The sequence below is a fragment of the Protomyctophum bolini genome, assembly GCF_963924005.1.
Source record: "Protomyctophum bolini genome assembly, chromosome: 4".
NCBI lineage: Eukaryota > Metazoa > Chordata > Actinopteri > Myctophiformes > Myctophidae > Protomyctophum > Protomyctophum bolini.
In genome coordinates, this window is record NC_137865.1 from 50330007 (window position 1) to 50350516 (window position 20510).

The window sequence follows — 20510 nt, forward strand, 5'->3', positions numbered from 1 at the left end:
ATGTTTGTATTTTGGGACTATGGGAACCCCCTCAGAGTGTTTGACACAGAGACCAACGTCTGGCTGAGCACACCATCTCCAGAGCCTCATCCAGAAGGACGCTGCTATCGTTCAGCATTTACCTACAATGGAGAGCTGTACATAGTTGGTGGCCGTAACAACAATGATGTGTGGAGATTCAGTCCAGAGACCTTCTCCTGGAAGAAGGTTGAGCCCAAGGGAAAGGACCGGGTCCGATGTATGGGATATGCTGCTGCATGCATGGTGGGAGATCGTATGTTCCTCGTTGGAGACACCAGCCCTGATGACCTGTATGTCTTAGACTTCAATCCGAGCCTCAAGACATTATGTAAGCTAGCAGTTATTCAGTGCGGTCTGGAGCAGTCTGAGCTCACACACGACATCAGGTGGGAACTGGCAGCCATGACGACCAACAATAACAACCCGACCACGCCGACATGATAAAAGCGTGCCTACGATAAAGAAGAAAATATAAAAAATAAAAATCACACCCGTGTGAAGTGAGGGGCGCTAATATATTAAAGTCTAACTCAGTCATGTTGATTAGGTGATGTAAAACAAACGGTGCCAACACAAACATTAAACGCCATTAACGATAAAGAGACAATATTATGACGTAAACCACACATTATGGCGTAAATGTTCCCTTCGTTGTCGATGCGTTTACTAAACAAACTTTGAACTAAAGACAAACATTAAACCTGTGTATAGGAAGGGCCCCTCAAAAATCGGACAAATTCATAAAACGGCAAAAAATAATTACACTTGTGTGAAGTGAGCGGTGCCTTTGACTTGTTTGTCTGGGCCACCCGTCACAACTGCCCCTCCCTACCTACCCTACCCTACCCTACCCTACAAAAAAAACCACCCACACCCTCAGATCTGAAAAGATATTCCTACTGGAGGTTCCAAACACCAACCATGTACACCATGGGGGACCGACCAGGCCTTCCTTCTGCTGGGCAGCAGCGCGCCTGTGGAACAGCCGTCCTTATATGGACCTGACAGTACCGCAGACCATGGAGTCTTTTAAAACGGGCTTAAAAACAATTTTTTCTTATTTTCCGGAAGGCCTTTTCGTGTTGAATCCATGTTGTTTGACACACAAAGGTGTGATTTTCTTTTTATTTGAGGGGCGCCGGCCCCTCCTATATGCCATGCAGCTTTGTGTGTCTGTGTGTAATCACAGTGCTGATTTGATTGGTTGAGCACGGAATGTCACATGATCACATTCATTCCGCTCTTAAAATCACACATCACACATGATGAGTGTGATCTTTCTTTCTCGGTTATGGAAGGTGAAAAGGAATAAAGTGTCCTTTAGTTACAGTCAGTGTGTCACCGTATCAAGATAATAGTCATCACCAGTCCAGTACCGAGAGATAGAGAGTACCATACCCGAGGCGGGGGTTGGCGATAGGGCCTTTCTGTGTGGAGTTTGCATGTTCTCCCCGTGTCCCCTAGGGTAGGTACCCTCACATGTTCTCCCCGTGTCCCCTAGGGTAGGTACCCTCACATGTTCTCCCCGTGTCCCCTAGGGTAGGTACCCTCACATGTTCTCCCCGTGTCCCCAAGGGTAGGTACCCTCACATGTTCTCCCCGTGTCCCCTAGGGTAGGTACCCTCACAAAAACATGCCGTAATCCTGGTCTCTAAAACTACCTCCCCCTGGCCAGCCGGGGCGCCTGATGGAGGGGAAAGGAACTGGTCGGAATAACGTGTCCCTTCCACGCGCTACGTCCGGCCGGGGAAATTCCCCTCTGTCAGGTGAAAAGAAGCAGCTTGGACTCCTCATGCATAGAAGGAGGCATGAGGTCAGTCCGCTGCCCCCCCCCCCCCCCCCCCAGGTTGGCAGAAGGATTACATTAGATAATTGGGTGAAAAGAAAACTGGGTTACAAAATCGTGGGATAAAAATTTAATTAAAAAAAAGTGACCATGTTTATCCAGATTTGTCTTTGTTTGCCTTTTTTTTTTTTAATCCTGAAGTTCAATTTTTTCCCTTTTTTATGCATTTAGTTATAGTTATGTTATGAATATAACTAAATAATATAATTATATTCAAAGGTTTGCGCCACATTTTCACGAATTTAAAAAAATAGCAAACCTATACAAGTTTGCTATGAACTTGTAGATCTGCTATTTTTTTCAACAGCTAAAGCATAACACATAATGCTTTAAAACACCAAAAGGGGTTCCCGACCAAATGGGCTAAAAAATGCAGGCCTTCCTAAATATGGGCACACACTCACACAAACACACACACACACACACACACACACACACCACACACACACACACACTTGAATGGAAGGCATTTGCGTTGGGATGTTTTTTTGAGGGATTTACACACACAGTGGGTCGGGGCGGACAGCAGACTAGAACCTCTGGATAGAATATCACCCCCCCCCCCCTATCACCCCCCTCCTACCTGATGAACGAGCAAACAGGCGTCGTTAATCCATTCTGACCTGAGATCAGATTCTAACGCACAGAAGAATGGTGGTTCTTTAACGCATTTTGACCTGAGATCAGATTCTAAAAAATGTCTTCTAAATTCCTGACAGTTATCAAAAAGAGCAGACCTACAAGCTCGTAGCGCGCCACTCGGTGGCGCGCTATGAGCTTGTAGATCTGCTATTTTTCAATAGCTAAAGCATAACATGATGCTGACACCAGAATGGTGTTCCCGTTCAGAATGGGTTAAATCCTCATTGACCTTTTGGAAGAGACACGTTGGGTAGTAGTGTATAGCAGTAGATGCGACTGCCAGGACCACAGAATGAATCTTATCCCATTCTGACCTGAGATCAGATTCTATGAAAATGTCTTCCACATCCTGAGAGTTTTCCATTCTGACCTGAGATCAGATTCTAAAAATGTCTTCTACATCCTGACAGTTTTCCACATTCTGACCCGAGATCAGATTCTATAAAATGTTCTTCTATACATCCTGAGAGTTTTCCATTCTGACCTGAGATCAGATTCTAAAAATGTCTTCTACATCCTGACAGTTTTCCATTCTGACCTGAGATCAGATTTAAAAATGTTCTTCTACATCCTGACAGTTTTCCATTCTGACCTGAGATCAGATTCTAAAAAAATGTTCTTCTACATCCTGACAGTTTTCCATTCTGACCTGAGATCAGATTCTAAAAAATGTTCTTCTACATCCTGAGAGTTTTCCATTCTGACCTGAGATCGTGCAGATTCTAAAAATGTCTTCTATGTCAGTCGCTCTTAGATTTTTCAAAAACACCAGACCTACAAGCTCATAGCGCGCCACTCGGTGGCGCGCTACGAGCTTGTAGATCTGCTATTTTTCAACAGCTAAAGCACGACATGATGCTATAACACCAAAATGCGTTCCCGCCCAGAATGGGTTATCCTGTGTTTTACAACACTCAGCCAGTTGGACATTATATTTATCGTCCCAGACTTTTCATCCAAGGAATTATTATTCCCGTCAGCTATTATCTTTCCTCATTTCCTCTCCATCATTCCAATATTGTGTTTACTATTATTTTCGCCTTTCCAACAGAGCCTCCAGAGAGCGTTCTTCTCTACAGCCGTCTGCTTTCCAATCTGTGCATCCAAAAGCGACAAGTCTGCTCGCCAACAGGGACAACCTGATAGATCATTATGTTTTAGACCTTTAAAGTCATCCTACAGTATTGCATGCCAGACCACCGTCCGCTAAATCACGTTCCACTTCCAGGTTTTGACGGGACTGGACGGGTGGGAGGACATCATGTAGATGGATATAGAAATAAGTGTGAGCGTGTGCGTGTGCGTGTGCGTGTGCGTGTGCGTGTGTGCGTGTGTTTGCAATGCGCGTGCTTCTATGCAGAAAACGGTGGGATCGGCATTTAACACATTTTAGGCCAGACGTCGAAATTAAAAATAAAAAGTCTTCTGAAAGAATATATATATATTCAAAGATTTGTGCCACATTTTCACGATTTTTTCAAAAATAGCAGACCTATACAAGCTCATAGCGCGCCACTCGGTGGCGCGCTATGAGCTTGTAGATCTGCTATTTTTCAATAGCTAAAAAGCATAACATAATACTTATAGTGATAAAACACCAAAACGGGTTCCCGTAAAGAATGGTTTAATATAATTTGTAGCTCTGCCTCCTCTCTGTTAGGGAGGGAGGTGAGGAGATGGCATGGCCGTTCACTGTGATGGAACCGGAGAAGGTGAGAGTGTAGTGCGGTGTCTTGGCGTGTGCTATGCGGTGTCTTGGTGTGTGCATGCGGTGTCTTGGCGTGTGCTATGCGGTGTCTTGGCGTGTGCTATGCGGTGTCTTGGCGTGTGCACGCGGTGTCTTGGCGTGTGCTATGCGGTGTCTTGGCGTGTGCTATGCGGTATATGGGAAAAAGGATTTGGGCCTTAAGCTGTCCGATCACATAAAATCAAGCGTGGTATTTGTCACGTTCCCACCAAACCAAACGCACAGTTTACAACAAACGCATATAAAGGTTTATTATAGTTTTAGAAATTTGACAGTATTTGAACCTTTTGGCACGTTTGGGAGCGTGGACTTACTGTAAGTGCAATTACACATAGACACATCACATTATCACATTACACACTACAACATAATTTGCACGTATACATATGAAAGCGGGATTATTTTATTTTTGTTGCATCTATCCATTTGATAATGGTGTGACAATTTATTTTCAACAATGCGGTCAAAGTCGAAGGTCATCAGGAATCGAACCAGTGACTTGCTGTCAGAATGCCTATATGTGGTACAGCGGCCCACCGGTATCGTTTAAGGCCTGACGTCGAAATTTAAAAAAAGTCTTCTAATTAAATCCTGACCGTTTTCTGAAATACCTCATGTTTCTATGTCAGTGGTGCTCAATATTTCATGTCAAGGACCCCCAGAATTATTAGTGTATTTGCCCACCGACCCCCCCATCTGATAATATGTTGTTTTCGGGACCCCCTGCCCCCCCCTCCCCCAGAAGCAAAGATTTGAGTTAAGAACGTTCACTGTGAAAGAATACATATAATCAAAGATTTGCACCACAATTTCTCAAAAAAATAGCAGACCTCACAAGCTCATAGACCTATACAAGCGTATGAGCTTGTAGATCTGCTATTTTTTCAATATAGCTAAAGCATAACATAATCATTTAAAACACCAAAAGGGGCCATATGACCACTGCTTCTTACACAACCCCAGATATCCATTCATGTATGGTGTCACTCCATGAAGACAGACATGAGCTCTTCTGTGGTGCCTGCTGGGGTTAAGCAAAGCACACACACTGCTGCCTGTCTCCTTCACAAGGTAAGAGGGGGAGTAGCCTGGTGGTCTAGACTAGACCTTGGACAAACAAGATTGTCTAAAAAAAAAAGCCCCACAATCAATCCCCTAGAGGGGAGGATGCATCCTCTACTTATAGGATCCATAGATCGTACGTAGATAAGGCTATTCTCAGTTTAGAGATTTGGTGTGGGAGCACTGCAGGTGTAGCTATATGGTCCACTGGGCCACGTGGGCTCTAAACTGCCCGTGGCCCAGTCAGTTTAGAGCTGGCCCAGTCTAACTTCGAAGAGAGGACGAGAAAAACAACAAAATATGGCCTATATACTGTATACTTTGGCAGCCATTTGTGCATGCAAATGTCTGTTTTAGTACAGCAAACTACAGCATGCAATGCAAGCTGCCTTTGTTTTTAAATGGTCCCTCAAACCGTTCACACTTCACACCTATCGGCTGGGGATGCGCTAAACCCCCCCCCCCCCCCCATTTTCCCAGTCAATCATTTGATCCACGATGCGTGCCGGAAATATGAGCACACCTACCATAGAGACCATGGATCCCAGTCAACTAACTTACGTTACGTACAGTATATAAGGGGAGAGTTGAAACACACACACAATCACTCCATATCCACCACTAGGCATGTCCTATACTAGCATCCCTCCATTTACTGAAGGCATATTGTTCAAGATACGCATATCTAATCTATCAATGCCTACTGTACACCTCACCAATTATATGCCATCGTGCCTAACCATGCCTTTTCCATTCTGACCTGAGATCAGATTCTAAAAATGTCTTCTACACATCCTGACAGTTTTCCATTCTGACCTGAGATCAGATTCTAAAAATGTCTTCTACACATCCTGACAGTTTTACATTCTGACCTGAGATCAGATTATAAAAAATGTCTTCTACACATCCTGACAGTTTTCCATTCTGACCTGAGATCAGATTATAAAAAATGTCTTCTACATCCTGACAGTTTTCCATTCTGACCTGAGATCAGATTATAAAAAATGTCTTCTACACATCCTGACAGTTTTCCATTCTGACCCGAGATCAGATTCTAAAAATGTCTTCTAACATCCTGACAGTTTTCCACATTCTGACCTGAGATCAGATTCTAAAAATGTCTTCTTATATGTCAGTCGCTCTTCGATTTTTCAAAAATAGCAGACCTACAAGCTCGTAGCGCTGAAGGCATATTGTTCAAGATACGCATGTCTAATCTTGAACAATGCCTACTGTACACCTCACCAATGATATGCCATCGTGGCTAACGTAACGTGAGCAATGCATGCAAGCCGTGCATACTCGTGGCTTGCTGTGGCATGAGTGGACGATGCAGTGATTGGCGTAGCAGTGTGTAATGTCGCGGTGCTGTAATTGGCCGTATAGCATGCAGGCGTCAGCCGAGCGCTGTGGTTGGTGGCATCGTGCACGTGGCAGTATGAGTAATCTGAGTTCCCAGAAGTTTTATTTTCCGCCACTAGGCGGGCGAGAAAAAAGGAACTTCTGGTACTTCCCTGTGAGGGAAGTACGTTGCGCTCAGAATCTAAGCGGACACTCCCCTTTCCGGTCTGAAGCACTGTGCATACCATGAAAATAGTCCGAAGGGAATCCAATTCCAAATTGAATTGTAGTAGGCCACCACCGCTCAAGGAGCAATTGTTTCCCTTCCGTCTTATTTAGATGTAGCGCCCACTCCATGTGGAACCCGCCCCTGTCTTTTGATTCGCATTTAATTTGAAACGCAACGCACTGGGCCACGCCCCCTGCTGCACAGGATCTGAGGCCAATTTTCCTAGACTACAGTATGAGTGACTCCGGTCTATATTTATGGGGACAGAGATGCATACAGAGATGCAGACATACCGTACGCTGGTCTAGAAGATGGCTGGCACATTCTGGCGCCATCACTGTGAAAAGCAATATGTCACTGTGGTGTGTTCCAAATGTGTAGTTATTATTTATCTTGTTAACTTTTCATTGGTTCAGTGGCTCAGGAGTATAGCCGCAATTTGCAACTCTAGATTTTTTTTAATAATGGGATGAATCTAGAGTTGCAATACCCTCCATTGACTCCCCACTCATCCAATTTGCGTTTGTGATCTGCTTGTCTTAAACGACGTTAAACTCACCAACATTGCAGCTAGTAGTCCAAGCTTGAATTATCCTCTTTCAATCTGCCGAGCTTGTTGTCCATAAAAATCCACCGTACAGATGTTGTTATGAGCTGCTTTCTGTCAAGACATCCTCTGCAGGTGATTCTTTTTCCAAGTGTTGCAGTTTGGAAGCGCTCGTTTTTGTTAACGGGTCGCGCTGCTGCCTCCTGCATTATGTGCAAATGCAAAACAGGTGGTACGCAGGGACGTTCAGTGACTTATGACAAACGACATGGCTGTAAACAAGTTCTTGAGCTTAGTCCAGTTACCCTGGGTAAACATAGTACCTTTCCTTTCCTTAGTCCAGTTACCCTGGGTAAACATAGTACCTTTCCTTTCCTTAGTCCAGTTACCCTGGGCAAATATAGTACCTTTCCTTTCCTTAGTCCAGTTACCCTGGGTAAACATAGTACCTTTCCTTTCCTTAGTCCAGTTACCCTGGGTAAACATAGTACCTTTCCTTTCCTTAGTCCAGTTACCCTGGGCAAATATAGTACCTTTCCTTTCCTTAGTCCAGTTACCCTGGGTAAACATAGTACCTTTCCTTTCCTTAGTCCAGTTACCCTGGGTAAACATAGTACCTTTCCTTTCCTTAGTCCGTTACCCTGGGTAAACATGGTACCTTTCCTTTCCTTAGTCCAGTTACCCTGGGTAAACATAGTACCTTTCCTTTCCTTAGTCCAGTTACCCTGGGTAAACATAGTACCTTTCCTTTCCTTAGTCCAGTTACCCTGGGTAAACATAGTACCTTTCCTTTCCTTAGTCCAGTTACCCTGGGTAAACATGGTACCTTTCCTTTCCTTAGTCCAGTTACCCTGGGTAAACATGGTACCTTTCCTTTCCTTAGTCCAGTTACCCTGGGTAAACATAGTACCTTTCCTTTCCTTAGTCCAGTTACCCTGGGTAAACATAGTACCTTTCCTTTCCTTAGTCCGTTACCCTGGGTAAACATGGTACCTTTCCTTTCCTTAGTCCAGTTACCCTGGGTAAACATAGTACCTTTCCTTTCCTTAGTCCAGTTACCCTGGGTAAACATAGTACCTTTCCTTTCCTTAGTCCAGTTACCCTGGGTAAACATGGTACCTTTCCTTTCCTTAGTCCAGTTACCCTGCAGGTAAACATAGTACCTTTCCTTTCCTTAGTCCAGTTACCCTGGGTAAAGATAGTACCTTTCCTTTCTTTATGTGTTTGTAAACAATAACAAGCTCACCCCAAAGTCAGGAAGCAGCATGTCCACTGATGTCATCAACGCCATAACAGCACGGCAGCCATCAATACATGACAGTGACCTTTTGCACAAAAAGGATGAGAATTGGATCCTGGCCATGTGTATCAGCTTCGACTGTCCATTCATTCATAAATGGTGACCCAAAGCCAATGCACGTCATTCAAGTTGCCTGATGATAATTACACAGTTTAATAATCACCATGGTGGCATCCTGACCATCCACTGCTTAATTGGATTTAGTGGCTTTCATCAGAGCCATGACCTTTACTAGTAACTAATTTATTCTGCTGGTAGCAGCTAGGGGAATCTTTGACCTTTACTATAGTAACTAAACTATTACTGCTGGTAGCACAGGGGAATGTTTGGCTCCGTGCACTAGTTTGTAATTCTGCCAAATAGAAACAATGATGGCGTCAAGACAGCATTTGTTCAGTGCGTTTGGTAGTTAGGGTACCGTTAGTTACAGTTAGGATACCTAACTGTACCTAGGGTACAGTTAGGTATCATTACATAACATATTAACGCATTCACACACTCACACACAAACAGATATTGCTGCACATGCACTTGTATGAACAAAACAAAAATAAGTACGGTATCTAAATAAGATATAAGCAATAAATAATAAAACATTTGTGTAGTTCTTCAGTTTTCAGTTATGTTTCTTTTCCCTCTTAAATCATAAGTTATGCTGCTGCCAAACAGTGCACTGAATGTCTGAATAACTAAACTGAGCTCTGGATAAAGGGAAAAAAAGGGAGAAAAGGAAAGAAAAATCCAAAAGATCACACAGCATGCAGGAAACAACCCAAAATCTAATTCCAGTCAAAATGTCAAAACATTATCAAAGTGGGTGTTTATCAAGCAACCCAAATATTGTGCCCCATGTCCCCCATGTCTCTCCCCACCCCCTGTGTGTCTCTCCCCACCCCCTGTGTGTCTCTCCCCACCCCCTGTGTGCTGTGTCTGCCTGGGCCTACACACAGATTACAGCAGGGCCCATGGGACTCCTCTCCTCCATGACACACTATCCCATATCACAGGGGACTCTCTGTGCAGCCGGAGATATCCATATAAACAGTCTGAGATATCAAGGCCTGGCTGGCGCACACACGCACACACACACACACACACACACACACACACACACACACACACACACACACACACACACACACACACACACACACACACACACACACACACACACACACACACACACACACACACACACACACACACACACACACACACACACACACAAAGGGACAGGAGACATTCCATTCCAGACAGTGTGTGTGTTTGAAAAAACCACTTCGCTCATGCAGGTTATTATCTGTATAGCGATAACAGGATGGCTTTTGAATTGCACTATTGGAGGATTTCCTTGTAATTTCATATGAGAGAAAGAAGCCCCGTTTCCTTTCTGGTCTTATCTGGGTGGACTGGGGGGGGGTGTGTTCTGTTGACAGGGTCTGTCTGGGCAGGTGATACGGCTGCACCTCCTCTGTATGGAATACCGGACAACTCACCCCGGTGCTTGCCCGTTTCTCCTCCCGGAAATTTCCCCCAGTGAGGGGGATAACTTTGTAATATGCTAATATTGGCTGTTTGTATTCTTTTTGGAAAAATATAAAAAAGATACTCCTGTGGGAAAGGCTATATTATTTTACTTACATTGACCCAATAAACAATTTAGTATTATTTAGTATATGTTAAGGTTTTGCACACTCAAATGGTACCTCGTCAGATAATCCCCCACATAATCCTACAACAACTTCTGTGAACAGACTTCACTGTAGTAGCTTTTCATTAATTATATTTGTACTTACTTAGGCTGTTCTGCTGTCATGAAAGTTTATAGTTGGAGAAATTCAAAGTCCAGCCGTCTGCTGTCCAGCCTCTCCCACCAACCCCTCACTGGGGGAACATTCTGGGAGGAAAACAGAAACGGGGTGAGTTGTCTTGTTACCCTCTGTATGTTTGTTATATGGTTCAGTGTCAGAAAGTATGTTTTATTGTCTCCACCAGGCCGAAGGCACGGGGAGAGAGTATGTTTTATTGTCTCCACCAGGCCGAAGGCATGGGGAGAGAGTATGTTTTATTGTCTCCACCAGGCCGAAGGCATGGGGAGAGAGTATGTTTTATTGTCTCCACCAGGCCGAAGGCATGGGGAGAGAGTATGTTTTATTGTCTCCACCAGGCTGAAGGCACGGGGAGAGAGTATGTTTTATTGTCTCCACCAGGCCGAAGGCATGGGGAGAGAGTATGTTTTATTGTCTCCACCAGGCCGAAGGCACGGGGAGAGAGTATGTTTTATTGTCTCCACCAGGCCGAAGGCATGGGGAGAGAGTATGTTTTATTGTCTCCACCAGGCCGAAGGCACGGGGAGAGAGTATGTTTTATTGTCTCCACCAGGCCGAAGGCACGGGGAGAGAGTATGTTTTATTGTCTCCACCAGGCCGAAGGCACGGGGAGAGAGTATGTTTTATTGTCTCCACCAGGCCGAAGGCACGGGGAGAGAGTATGTTTTATTGTCTCCACCAGGCCGAAGGCACGGGGAGAGAGTATGTTTTATTGTCTCCACCAGGCCGAAGGCACGGGGAGAGAGTATGTTTTATTGTCTCCACCAGGCCGAAGGCACGGGGAGAGAGTATGTTTTATTGTCTCCACCAGGCCGAAGGCACGGGGAGAGAGTATGTTTTATTGTCTCCACCAGGCCGAAGGCACGGGGAGAGAGTATGTTTTATTGTCTCCACCAGGCCGAAGGCATGGGGAGAGAGTATGTTTTATTGTCTCCACCAGGCCGAAGGCACGGGGAGAGAGTATGTTTTATTGTCTCCACCAGGCCGAAGGCACGGGGAGAGAGTATGTTTTATTGTCTCCACCAGGCCGAAGGCACGGGGAGAGAGTATGTTTTATTGTCTCCACCAGGCCGAAGGCACGGGGAGAGAGTATGTTTTATTGTCTCCACCAGGCCGAAGGCACGGGGAGAGAGTATGTTTTATTGTCTCCACCAGGCCGAAGGCACGGGGAGAGAGTATGTTTTATTGTCTCCACCAGGCCGAAGGCACGGGGAGAGAGTATGTTTTATTGTCTCCACCAGGCCGAAGGCACGGGGAGAGAGTATGTTTTATTGTCTCCACCAGGCCGAAGGCACGGGGAGAGTATGTTTTATTGTCTCCACCAGGCCGAAGGCACGGGGAGAGAGTATGTTTTATTGTCTCCACCAGGCCGAAGGCACGGGGAGAGAGTATGTTTTATTGTCTCCACCAGGCCGAAGGCACGGGGAGAGAGTATGTTTTATTGTCTCCACCAGGCCGAAGGCACGGGGAGAGAGTATGTTTTATTGTCTCCACCAGGCCGAAGGCATGGGGAGAGAGTATGTTTTATTGTCTCCACCAGGCCGAAGGCACGGGGAGAGAGTATGTTTTATTGTCTCCACCAGGCCGAAGGCACGGGGAGAGAGTATGTTTTATTGTCTCCACCAGGCCGAAGGCACGGGGAGAGAGTATGTTTTATTGTCTCCACCAGGCCGAAGGCACGGGGAGAGAGTATGTTTTATTGTCTCCACCAGGCCGAAGGCACGGGGAGAGAGTATGTTTTATTGTCTCCACCAGGCCGAAGGCATGGGGAGAGAGTATGTTTTATTGTCTCCACCAGGCCGAAGGCACGGGGAGAGAGTATGTTTTATTGTCTCCACCAGGCCGAAGGCACGGGGAGAGAGTATGTTTTATTGTCTCCACCAGGCCGAAGGCACGGGGAGAGAGTATGTTTTATTGTCTCCACCAGGCCGAAGGCACGGGGAGAGAGTATGTTTAGTTGTCTCCACCAGGCCGAAGGCATGGGGAGAGAGTATGTTTTATTGTCTCCACCAGGCCGAAGGCACGGGGAGAGAGTATGTTTTATTGTCTCCACCAGGCTGAAGGCACGGGGAGAGAGTATGTTTTATTGTCTCCACCAGGCCGAAGGCACGGGGAGAGAGTATGTTTTATTGTCTCCACCAGGCCGAAGGCACGGGGAGAGAGTATGTTTTATTGTCTCCACCAGGCCGAAGGCACGGGGAGAGAGTATGTTTTATTGTCTCCACCAGGCCGAAGGCACGGGGAGAGAGTATGTTTTATTGTCTCCACCAGGCCGAAGGCATGGGGAGAGAGTATGTTTTATTGTCTCCACCAGGCCGAAGGCACGGGGAGAGAGTATGTTTTATTGTCTCCACCAGGCCGAAGGCACGGGGAGAGAGTATGTTTTATTGTCTCCACCAGGCCGAAGGCACGGGGAGAGAGTATGTTTTATTGTCTCCACCAGGCCGAAGGCACGGGGAGAGAGTATGTTTTATTGTCTCCACCAGGCCGAAGGCACGGGGAGAGAGTATGTTTTATTGTCTCCACCAGGCCGAAGGCACGGGGAGAGAGTATGTTTTATTGTCTCCACCAGGCCGAAGGCATGGGGAGAGAGTATGTTTTATTGTCTCCACCAGGCCGAAGGCACGGGGAGAGAGTATGTTTTATTGTCTCCACCAGGCCGAAGGCACGGGGAGAGAGTATGTTTTATTGTCTCCACCAGGCCGAAGGCACGGGGAGAGAGTATGTTTTATTGTCTCCACCAGGCCGAAGGCACGGGGAGAGAGTATGTTTAGTTGTCTCCACCAGGCCGAAGGCATGGGGAGAGAGTATGTTTTATTGTCTCCACCAGGCCGAAGGCACGGGGAGAGAGTATGTTTTATTGTCTCCACCAGGCCGAAGGCACGGGGAGAGAGTATGTTTTATTGTCTCCACCAGGCCGAAGGCACGGGGAGAGAGTATGTTTTATTGTCTCCACCAGGCCGAAGGCACGGGGAGAGTATGTTTTATTGTCTCCACCAGGACGAAGGCACGGGGAGAGAGTATGTTTTATTGTCTCCACCAGGCTGAAAGCACGGGGAGAGAGTATGTTTTATTGTCTCCACCAGGCCGAAGGCACGGGGAGAGAGTATGTTTTATTGTCTCCACCAGGCCGAAGGCACGGGGAGAGAGTATGTTTTATTGTCTCCACCAGGCTGAAGGCACGGGGAGAGAGTATGTTTTATTGTCTCCACCAGGCCGAAGGCACGGGGAGAGAGTATGTTTTATTGTCTCCACCAGGACGAAGGCACGGGGAGAGAGTATGTTTTATTGTCTCCACCAGGCCGAAGGCACGGGGAGAGAGTATGTTTTATTGTCTCCACCAGGACGAAGGCACGGGGAGAGAGTATGTTTTATTGTCTCCACCAGGACGAAGGCACGGGGAGAGAGTATGTTTTATTGTCTCCACCAGGCCGAAGGCACGGGGAGAGACTATATCCGACACCGTTGGCTTGATCACAGCCATACTCTGCACAAAAGTGTTTTTAAACTGAATTGGATGTTTTATGACCACGTGTTGCAGGAGACACACTGGAACGCCTTGAAGGACCCCTGGGGGTCCCCGAGGCACATCTTGCGTATTAGAAACAGTTGTAATGGTGGAGTCTCCATAGAGTCTCCATATAGTCTCCATAGAGTCTCATAGAGTCTCTATAGAGTCTAATAGAGTCTCCATAGAGTCTCATAGAGTCTCCATAGAGTCTCCATAGAGTCTCCATAGAGTCTCATAGAGTCTCATAGAGTCTCATAGAGTCTCCATAGAGTCTCATAGAGTCTCCATAGAGGCTCATAGAGTCTCCATAGAGTCTCCATAGAGTCTCATAGAGTCTCCATAGAGTCTCATAGAGTCTCATAGAGTCTCCATAGAGTCTCCATAGAGTCTCCATAGAGTCTCATAGAGTCTCATAGAGTCTCCATAGAGTCTCATAGAGTCTCATAGAGTCTCCATAGAGTCTCATAGAGTCTCCATAGAGTCTCATAGAGTCTCCATAGAGTCTCATAGAGTCTCATAGAGTCTCCATAGAGTCTCATAGAGTCTCATAGAGTCTCCATAGAGTCTCATAGAGTCTCATAGAGTCTCCATAGAGTCTCCATAGAGTCTCATAGAGTCTCCATAGAGTCTCATAGAGTCTCCATAGAGTCTCCATAGAGTCTCATAGAGTCTCCATAGAGTCTCATAGAGTCTCATAGAGTCTCATAGAGTCTCCATAGAGTCTCATAGAGTCTCATAGAGTCTCATAGAGTCTCCATAGAGTCTCCATAGAGTCTCATAGAGTCTCATAGAGTCTCATAGAGTCTCCATAGAGTCTCCATAGAGTCTCCATAGAGTCTCATAGAGTCTCCATAGAGTCTCATAGAGTCTCATAGAGTCTCATAGAGTCTCCATAGAGTCTCCATAGAGTCTCCATAGAGTCTCATAGAGTCTCATAGAGTCTCATAGAGTCTCCATAGAGTCTCATAGAGTCTCATAGAGTCTCCATAGAGTCTCCATAGAGTCTCATAGAGTCTCATAGAGTCTCCATAGAGTCCCATAGAGTCTCATAGAGTCTCCATAGAGTCTCATAGAGTCTCCATAGAGTCTCCATAGAGTCTCATAGAGTCTCATAGAGTCTCCATAGAGTCTCCATAGAGTCTCATAGAGTCTCATAGAGTCTTCATAGAGTCTCCATAGAGTCTCCATAGAGTCTCATAGAGTCTCATAGAGTCTCCATAGAGTCCCATAGAGTCTCATAGAGTCTCCATAGAGTCTCCATAGTCATAAAGCAACAGCCTCGGAGAAACAGTTCAACCAGCCATCTACAAGTACATGAACTTTGATTCATTGTCTATTGACAGTAGAGTTAATGTGTGTGTGTGTGTGTGTGTGTGTGTGTGTGTGTGTGTGTGTGTGTGTGTGTGTGTGTGTGTGTGTGTGTGTGTGTGTTCCTGTTATCAGACGGACATGAATCGAAGTCCGTTTCCTTCTATAGTCGGCTCAGCATTTTTCTCGGACTGACATTCTCTCGTCAGAGACTGAGACGCGAAAAACAACCGGAGAGACAAATATCGATCAATCACTAAATAAATAGATCCATGAATTAATAGACGGAGGATCCTTTAGACACCCTGGCAGACCGACAGACTGTTATCTGATAACATCTACACCGAGGTAAGAACAGAAAGATCTCGGTTCACTCGTTGTGTTTAGTTATGGCTTCCCTATAGCTCCAGTTAGCACATAGCATTAGCTCCAGTTAGCTAATAGCATTAGCTCCAGTTAGCTCCATTAGCTTCTGTTGGTTCACTCACTGTTTTATTATGGCTTCCCATTAGCTCGATTTAGCTCATAGCATTAGCTCCATTTAGCTCATAGCATTAGCTCCATTTAGCTCATAGCATTCGCTCCAGGTAGCTCATAACATTAGCTCCATTTAACTCATAGCATTAGCTCCAGTTAGCTCATAGCATTAGCTCCAGGTAGCTCATAGTATTAGCTCCAGGTAGCTCATAGCATTAGCTCCAGTTAGCTCATAGCATTAGCTTCTGTTGGTTCACTCACTCTGTATTGTTATGGCTTTCCTGTGGCTTCAGTTAGCTCATAGCATTAGCCAGGCCTGGATTGGCCACAGGACGCACCAGGCATGCTCGGTGCGCCGATCCTCTGGTGGGCAGGTCTGGGGCTGGGCCAAATATTACATGTGTGTTGTACTGTAAATGTGGTGGTGTTAACCCTCTAGCACCCAGAGTTGCTTTTTAGCTACAATTTTATTTTAATTAATTACTAAATTATTATTATTTTTTCACCTAAATGTCATCAGTGATGTTCATTGCAATGCCAATGAAATGCCATTAGTCATGATATTTGCATATAAATACCCCCCACAAAGGCTGAAATTCACACAAATAAATAATGTTTGGACTCTGTGCAATTTTGAACATTTTTTAACCTAAAACCTTTGACCTTTACCCTAATAAAAGTAGGTAAAATAATTGTAATATATGTTTTTTTGTGATCATTAGAATGTCTAGAACATGTTTTATTCATTATTGTGAAAGATATCCCCCAAATGTAAATTATTAATTTATTATATTATTATATAATTATTATATAATTATTATAAATTTTTCATCAAACTTTATTTTTTTATTTTTTTTAACATCTTTTTTAGTGTCAGTGCTAGTAGTACAAAGTAGTAGTAAGGTTGAAATCAATTTTTTGCAAGTAGAAATTAATGCGGGTTAAGGGCTGGTATTTGTATGGGCCACAACACGAAAAGTCGGTAGAGTATATCTGTGCGCTGGTTGTGGTGCGGTGGTCCAGTCTGGGCCAAATTCCGTGAAAATGTCGGGGCCGAATTTTTGTCTCAGTCCAGCCCTGGCATTAGTTTCTGTTGCTACTCTCGCTCCGTCTGTTCCTCTTGCAGACACGTTGCGCCGTTCAGACTATTGGTTTTATTGGTTGGCTAAATCTCCCATTGGCTTAGAGGCAGCCAATCATGAAAAAGTGTCCACTACAGTAGTAGGCCTACTGACCAATGGACATGACAGTGATATTTGACGGAACAAATGATCCATCTCTTTGCTATTGTGGGTTAGGGTTATTATTACTACTATTGATACTCATAATGTTACTGTTGTTGTTTTGTCTTGTAGTATTCCTCCAGGGTAACGACAGCCTCAGAGAACATTCCAGATCGGGGAGCGTCAGGGAGCGGCAGACCAAAATGGCTTCCCGTTTGACTGGTCAGGAAGAGGATCTGTACTGTGTCATGTGCAGTGGCATCTTTAAACGTCCCGTCGTGCTGTCCTGTGGACACAGCTTCTGCAAAGACTGCCTGCAGGAATGGTGGACGGAAAGACCAACGAGGGAATGTCCCGTTTGTCAGAAGAGATCCTCCAAGGGCATTCCACCTCTAAACTTTGTTCTGAAGAACCTGTGTGAGAAGCTCTTGGAGGAGAAAGGCCGGAGCTCGTCGTTGCTGAGCTCGGAGGTCCTCTGCAGCGCACACGGCGAGAAGCTGAAGCTCTTCTGTCTGGACGACCAACAGCTGGCGTGTCTCGTGTGTCGCGACTCAGAGAAACACGGCAGACACAAGTTCTTACCCGTGGACGAAGCGTCTGGACATTGCAAACAGAAGGTCCAGGAATCACTGGAGCCTTTAAAGGAGAAACTGAAGGTCTTTGATAAAGTTAAAACAAATTACGACATAACAGAAAATCACATGAAGGATCAGGCCAGGAACACAGAGACGCAGATCAACTCAACTCAACTCAACTCAACTTTATTTATAAAGCACATTTAAAACAACCATAGCTGCCACAAAGTGCTGTACAGTACAAAGGTAAAACAGTAAGTAAACGCATATACTAAAAACACAGAAAACAAAGACAACCCACAAAACAAAACACAAAACAGGGGAAGGAGGGTGGGGGAGGCTCGTTCAGGAAACAGAGGTCTCATGCTGTGTTAAAAGCCAAAGAATAAAAGTGCGTTTTAAGCAAGGTTTTAAAAATGGCCAGAGAGGGGGCCTGCCTAATTTGCAGGGGAAGGTCGTTCCAGAGCTTGGGGGCAGCGACTGAAAAGGCTCTGTCCCCTCTAAGCTTCCGCTTCGCCCTCGGGACCTCTAGCAGCATCAGGTCAGCTGACCTGAGGGAGCGGGCAGGAGAGTAGGGGTGAAGGAGCTCGGAGAGGTATGGAGGGGCGAGACCACTTAGAGCTTTAAAAGTAAAAAGCAGAACCTTGAACTTAATTCTAAGATTCACTGGCAGCCAGTGGAGAGAGGCGAGGATGGGCGTTATATGCTCTCTCTTACGCGTGCCAGTAAGAAGTCGGGCAGCCGCGTTCTGAATTAGCTGGAGCCGAGCAAGGGAGGACTGACTGGCTCCAAGGTAGAGGGCGTTACAGTAATCCAGCCGAGATGTAATAAAGGCATGGATTACTGTCTCAAGGTGCTGAGTGGTTAAGAAGGGTTTTACTTTTGCCAGTTGTCGCAAGGAACAGTTTGAGAATCTCCGTCGGTTCCTACAGGAGGAAGAGGAGGCCAGGATGGCCGCTCTTCGAGAGGAAGAGGCTCAGAAGAGTCAGGAGATGAAGGAGAGGATTGAGGCTCTGAGCAGAGAAATGGAAACCGTCTCCAACGCAATCCAAGCTGCCGAGGACCAGCTGAGAGCCGACGACCACGTCTCCTTCCTGCAGAACTACAAGACCACCATGGAGGGAGTCCAGCTCACCCTGCAGGACCCACCGCCGCTCTCAGGAGGAGCGCTGATAGACCAGGCCAAACACCTGAAGAACCTGACCTTCAGAGTCTGGGACAAGATGAAGGACATTGTCTCCTACACTCCTGTCGTCCTGGACCCCAACACTGCTGGTCTACATCTCGTGCTGTCTGGTGATCTGACCAGTGTGATATTTGAAGAAGAGAATCTCCGTCGGTTCCTACAGGAGGAAGAGGAGGCCAGGATGGCCGCTCTGCGGGAGGATCAAAAGGATCATCTTTGATGTACAATCCAACACTTGCACATGTCTGGATATGTACTATAGCCTATGTTTATGCCTATATATCTATTATATCGGCTAAAATCGTGGAGATTGTGTATATTTGTGTATATGGTGTATTTTGCCCTGCTACTAAAAAGAAAAGGACAAGATGAAGGACATTGTCTCCTACACTCCTGTCGTCCTGGACCCCAACACTGCTGGTCCATATCTCGTGCTGTCTGGTGATCTGACCAGTGTGAGACGTGAAGAAGAGAAGCAGCAGCTTCCTGACAACACAGAGAGGTTTGGCTGTCTCAGAGTCCAGGGTTCTGAGGGCTTTGACTCAGGGTCTCAAAGCTGGGATGTTGAGGTTGGAGACAATACAAACTGGGAGGTAGGTGTGTGTGAGGAGTCGTACTGGAGGGAGGGAGACACAGGGAGAGGAGGCTGGAGAATAGAGTTATATAATGATGAATACAAAGCAGTCTACTCACAAGGACATGATGATGTTTATGATGATGTTGATGTTGATGAGACTGTTCTCTCAGTGAATCAGAAACCCCGGAGGATCAGAGTCCAGCTGGACTGGGACAGAGGACAGCTGTCCTTCTCTGATCCTGATTCTAACACAGACCTGCACACCTTCACACACACCTTCCCTGAGACACTGTTTCCATTCATTTATAATGAAGATGATAAGTCTCTGAAGATGTTACCAGGGAAGATCTGTGTCACTCTGGAAAACCACAGTTAGAACGTCTGGTGTCCAATACAAACACCTCCAGAATATATTGATCTGGTATTGATTAAAGGGCTATCCTTTTATGGCAGGTCATTAATTACTCATTATTATTATTTAATAATTATCAATATTATTTTTTAATTAATGTATCATTCAGTTACAACATGATAAGAGTGCCCCTCACTTCACACAGGTGTGATTTGTGAGGCTCGCTAGCGCCTCCTATGCTCAGCTTTGTGTGTGTGTGTGTGAACCCGATAGTAATGATCTGATTGGCTTAGCACTGTGTGTACCCCATAGCAATGATCTGATTGGCTGAGCACGGGATGTGATGTATGATGATAAGAGCGCCCCTCACTTCACAAGTGTGATTTTTCTTTCATATTTTTATTCACTAACCATTTGATCCCTATAGTATCTATTCTGATCAATATAGCCAAACATAGCAGATCTACAAGCAAAAGACGACAAATATTTCGTCGACTACCTTTTTTTCACTGACGAAAACTAAATGGAAACTAAATGAAAACTTTAAGCTTCGATGACTAAAACTAAGACTAATTATGTTGACAATTTCGTCAACAGATAAGAACCTAGACTAAAATGTTAGGAAGGGACTAGTGGACAAGAGATCCAGTATGAGTCATTTTACACTTGGTTGCATGCTGAAAAATAGCAGATCTACAAGCTCACAGAGAGCTTGTAGATCGGCCATTTTCAGCGAG

General features: G+C 45.5%; 1 protein-coding gene across 1 annotated transcript; it reads left to right on the plus strand.

Moving 5' to 3' along the window:
- On the plus strand, window positions 1-19797 carry LOC308314660 (zinc-binding protein A33-like; the record flags this gene model as incomplete). Its single annotated transcript, XM_080762292.1, has 4 exons — window positions 1-238; window positions 17216-17678; window positions 18548-18966; window positions 19202-19797. The coding sequence occupies 4 exons, from the start codon at window positions 1-3 to the stop codon at window positions 19795-19797; spliced, it is 1716 nt and encodes a 571-aa protein (XP_080618418.1).
- Between the last annotated feature and the right edge of the window lie 713 nt (window positions 19798-20510).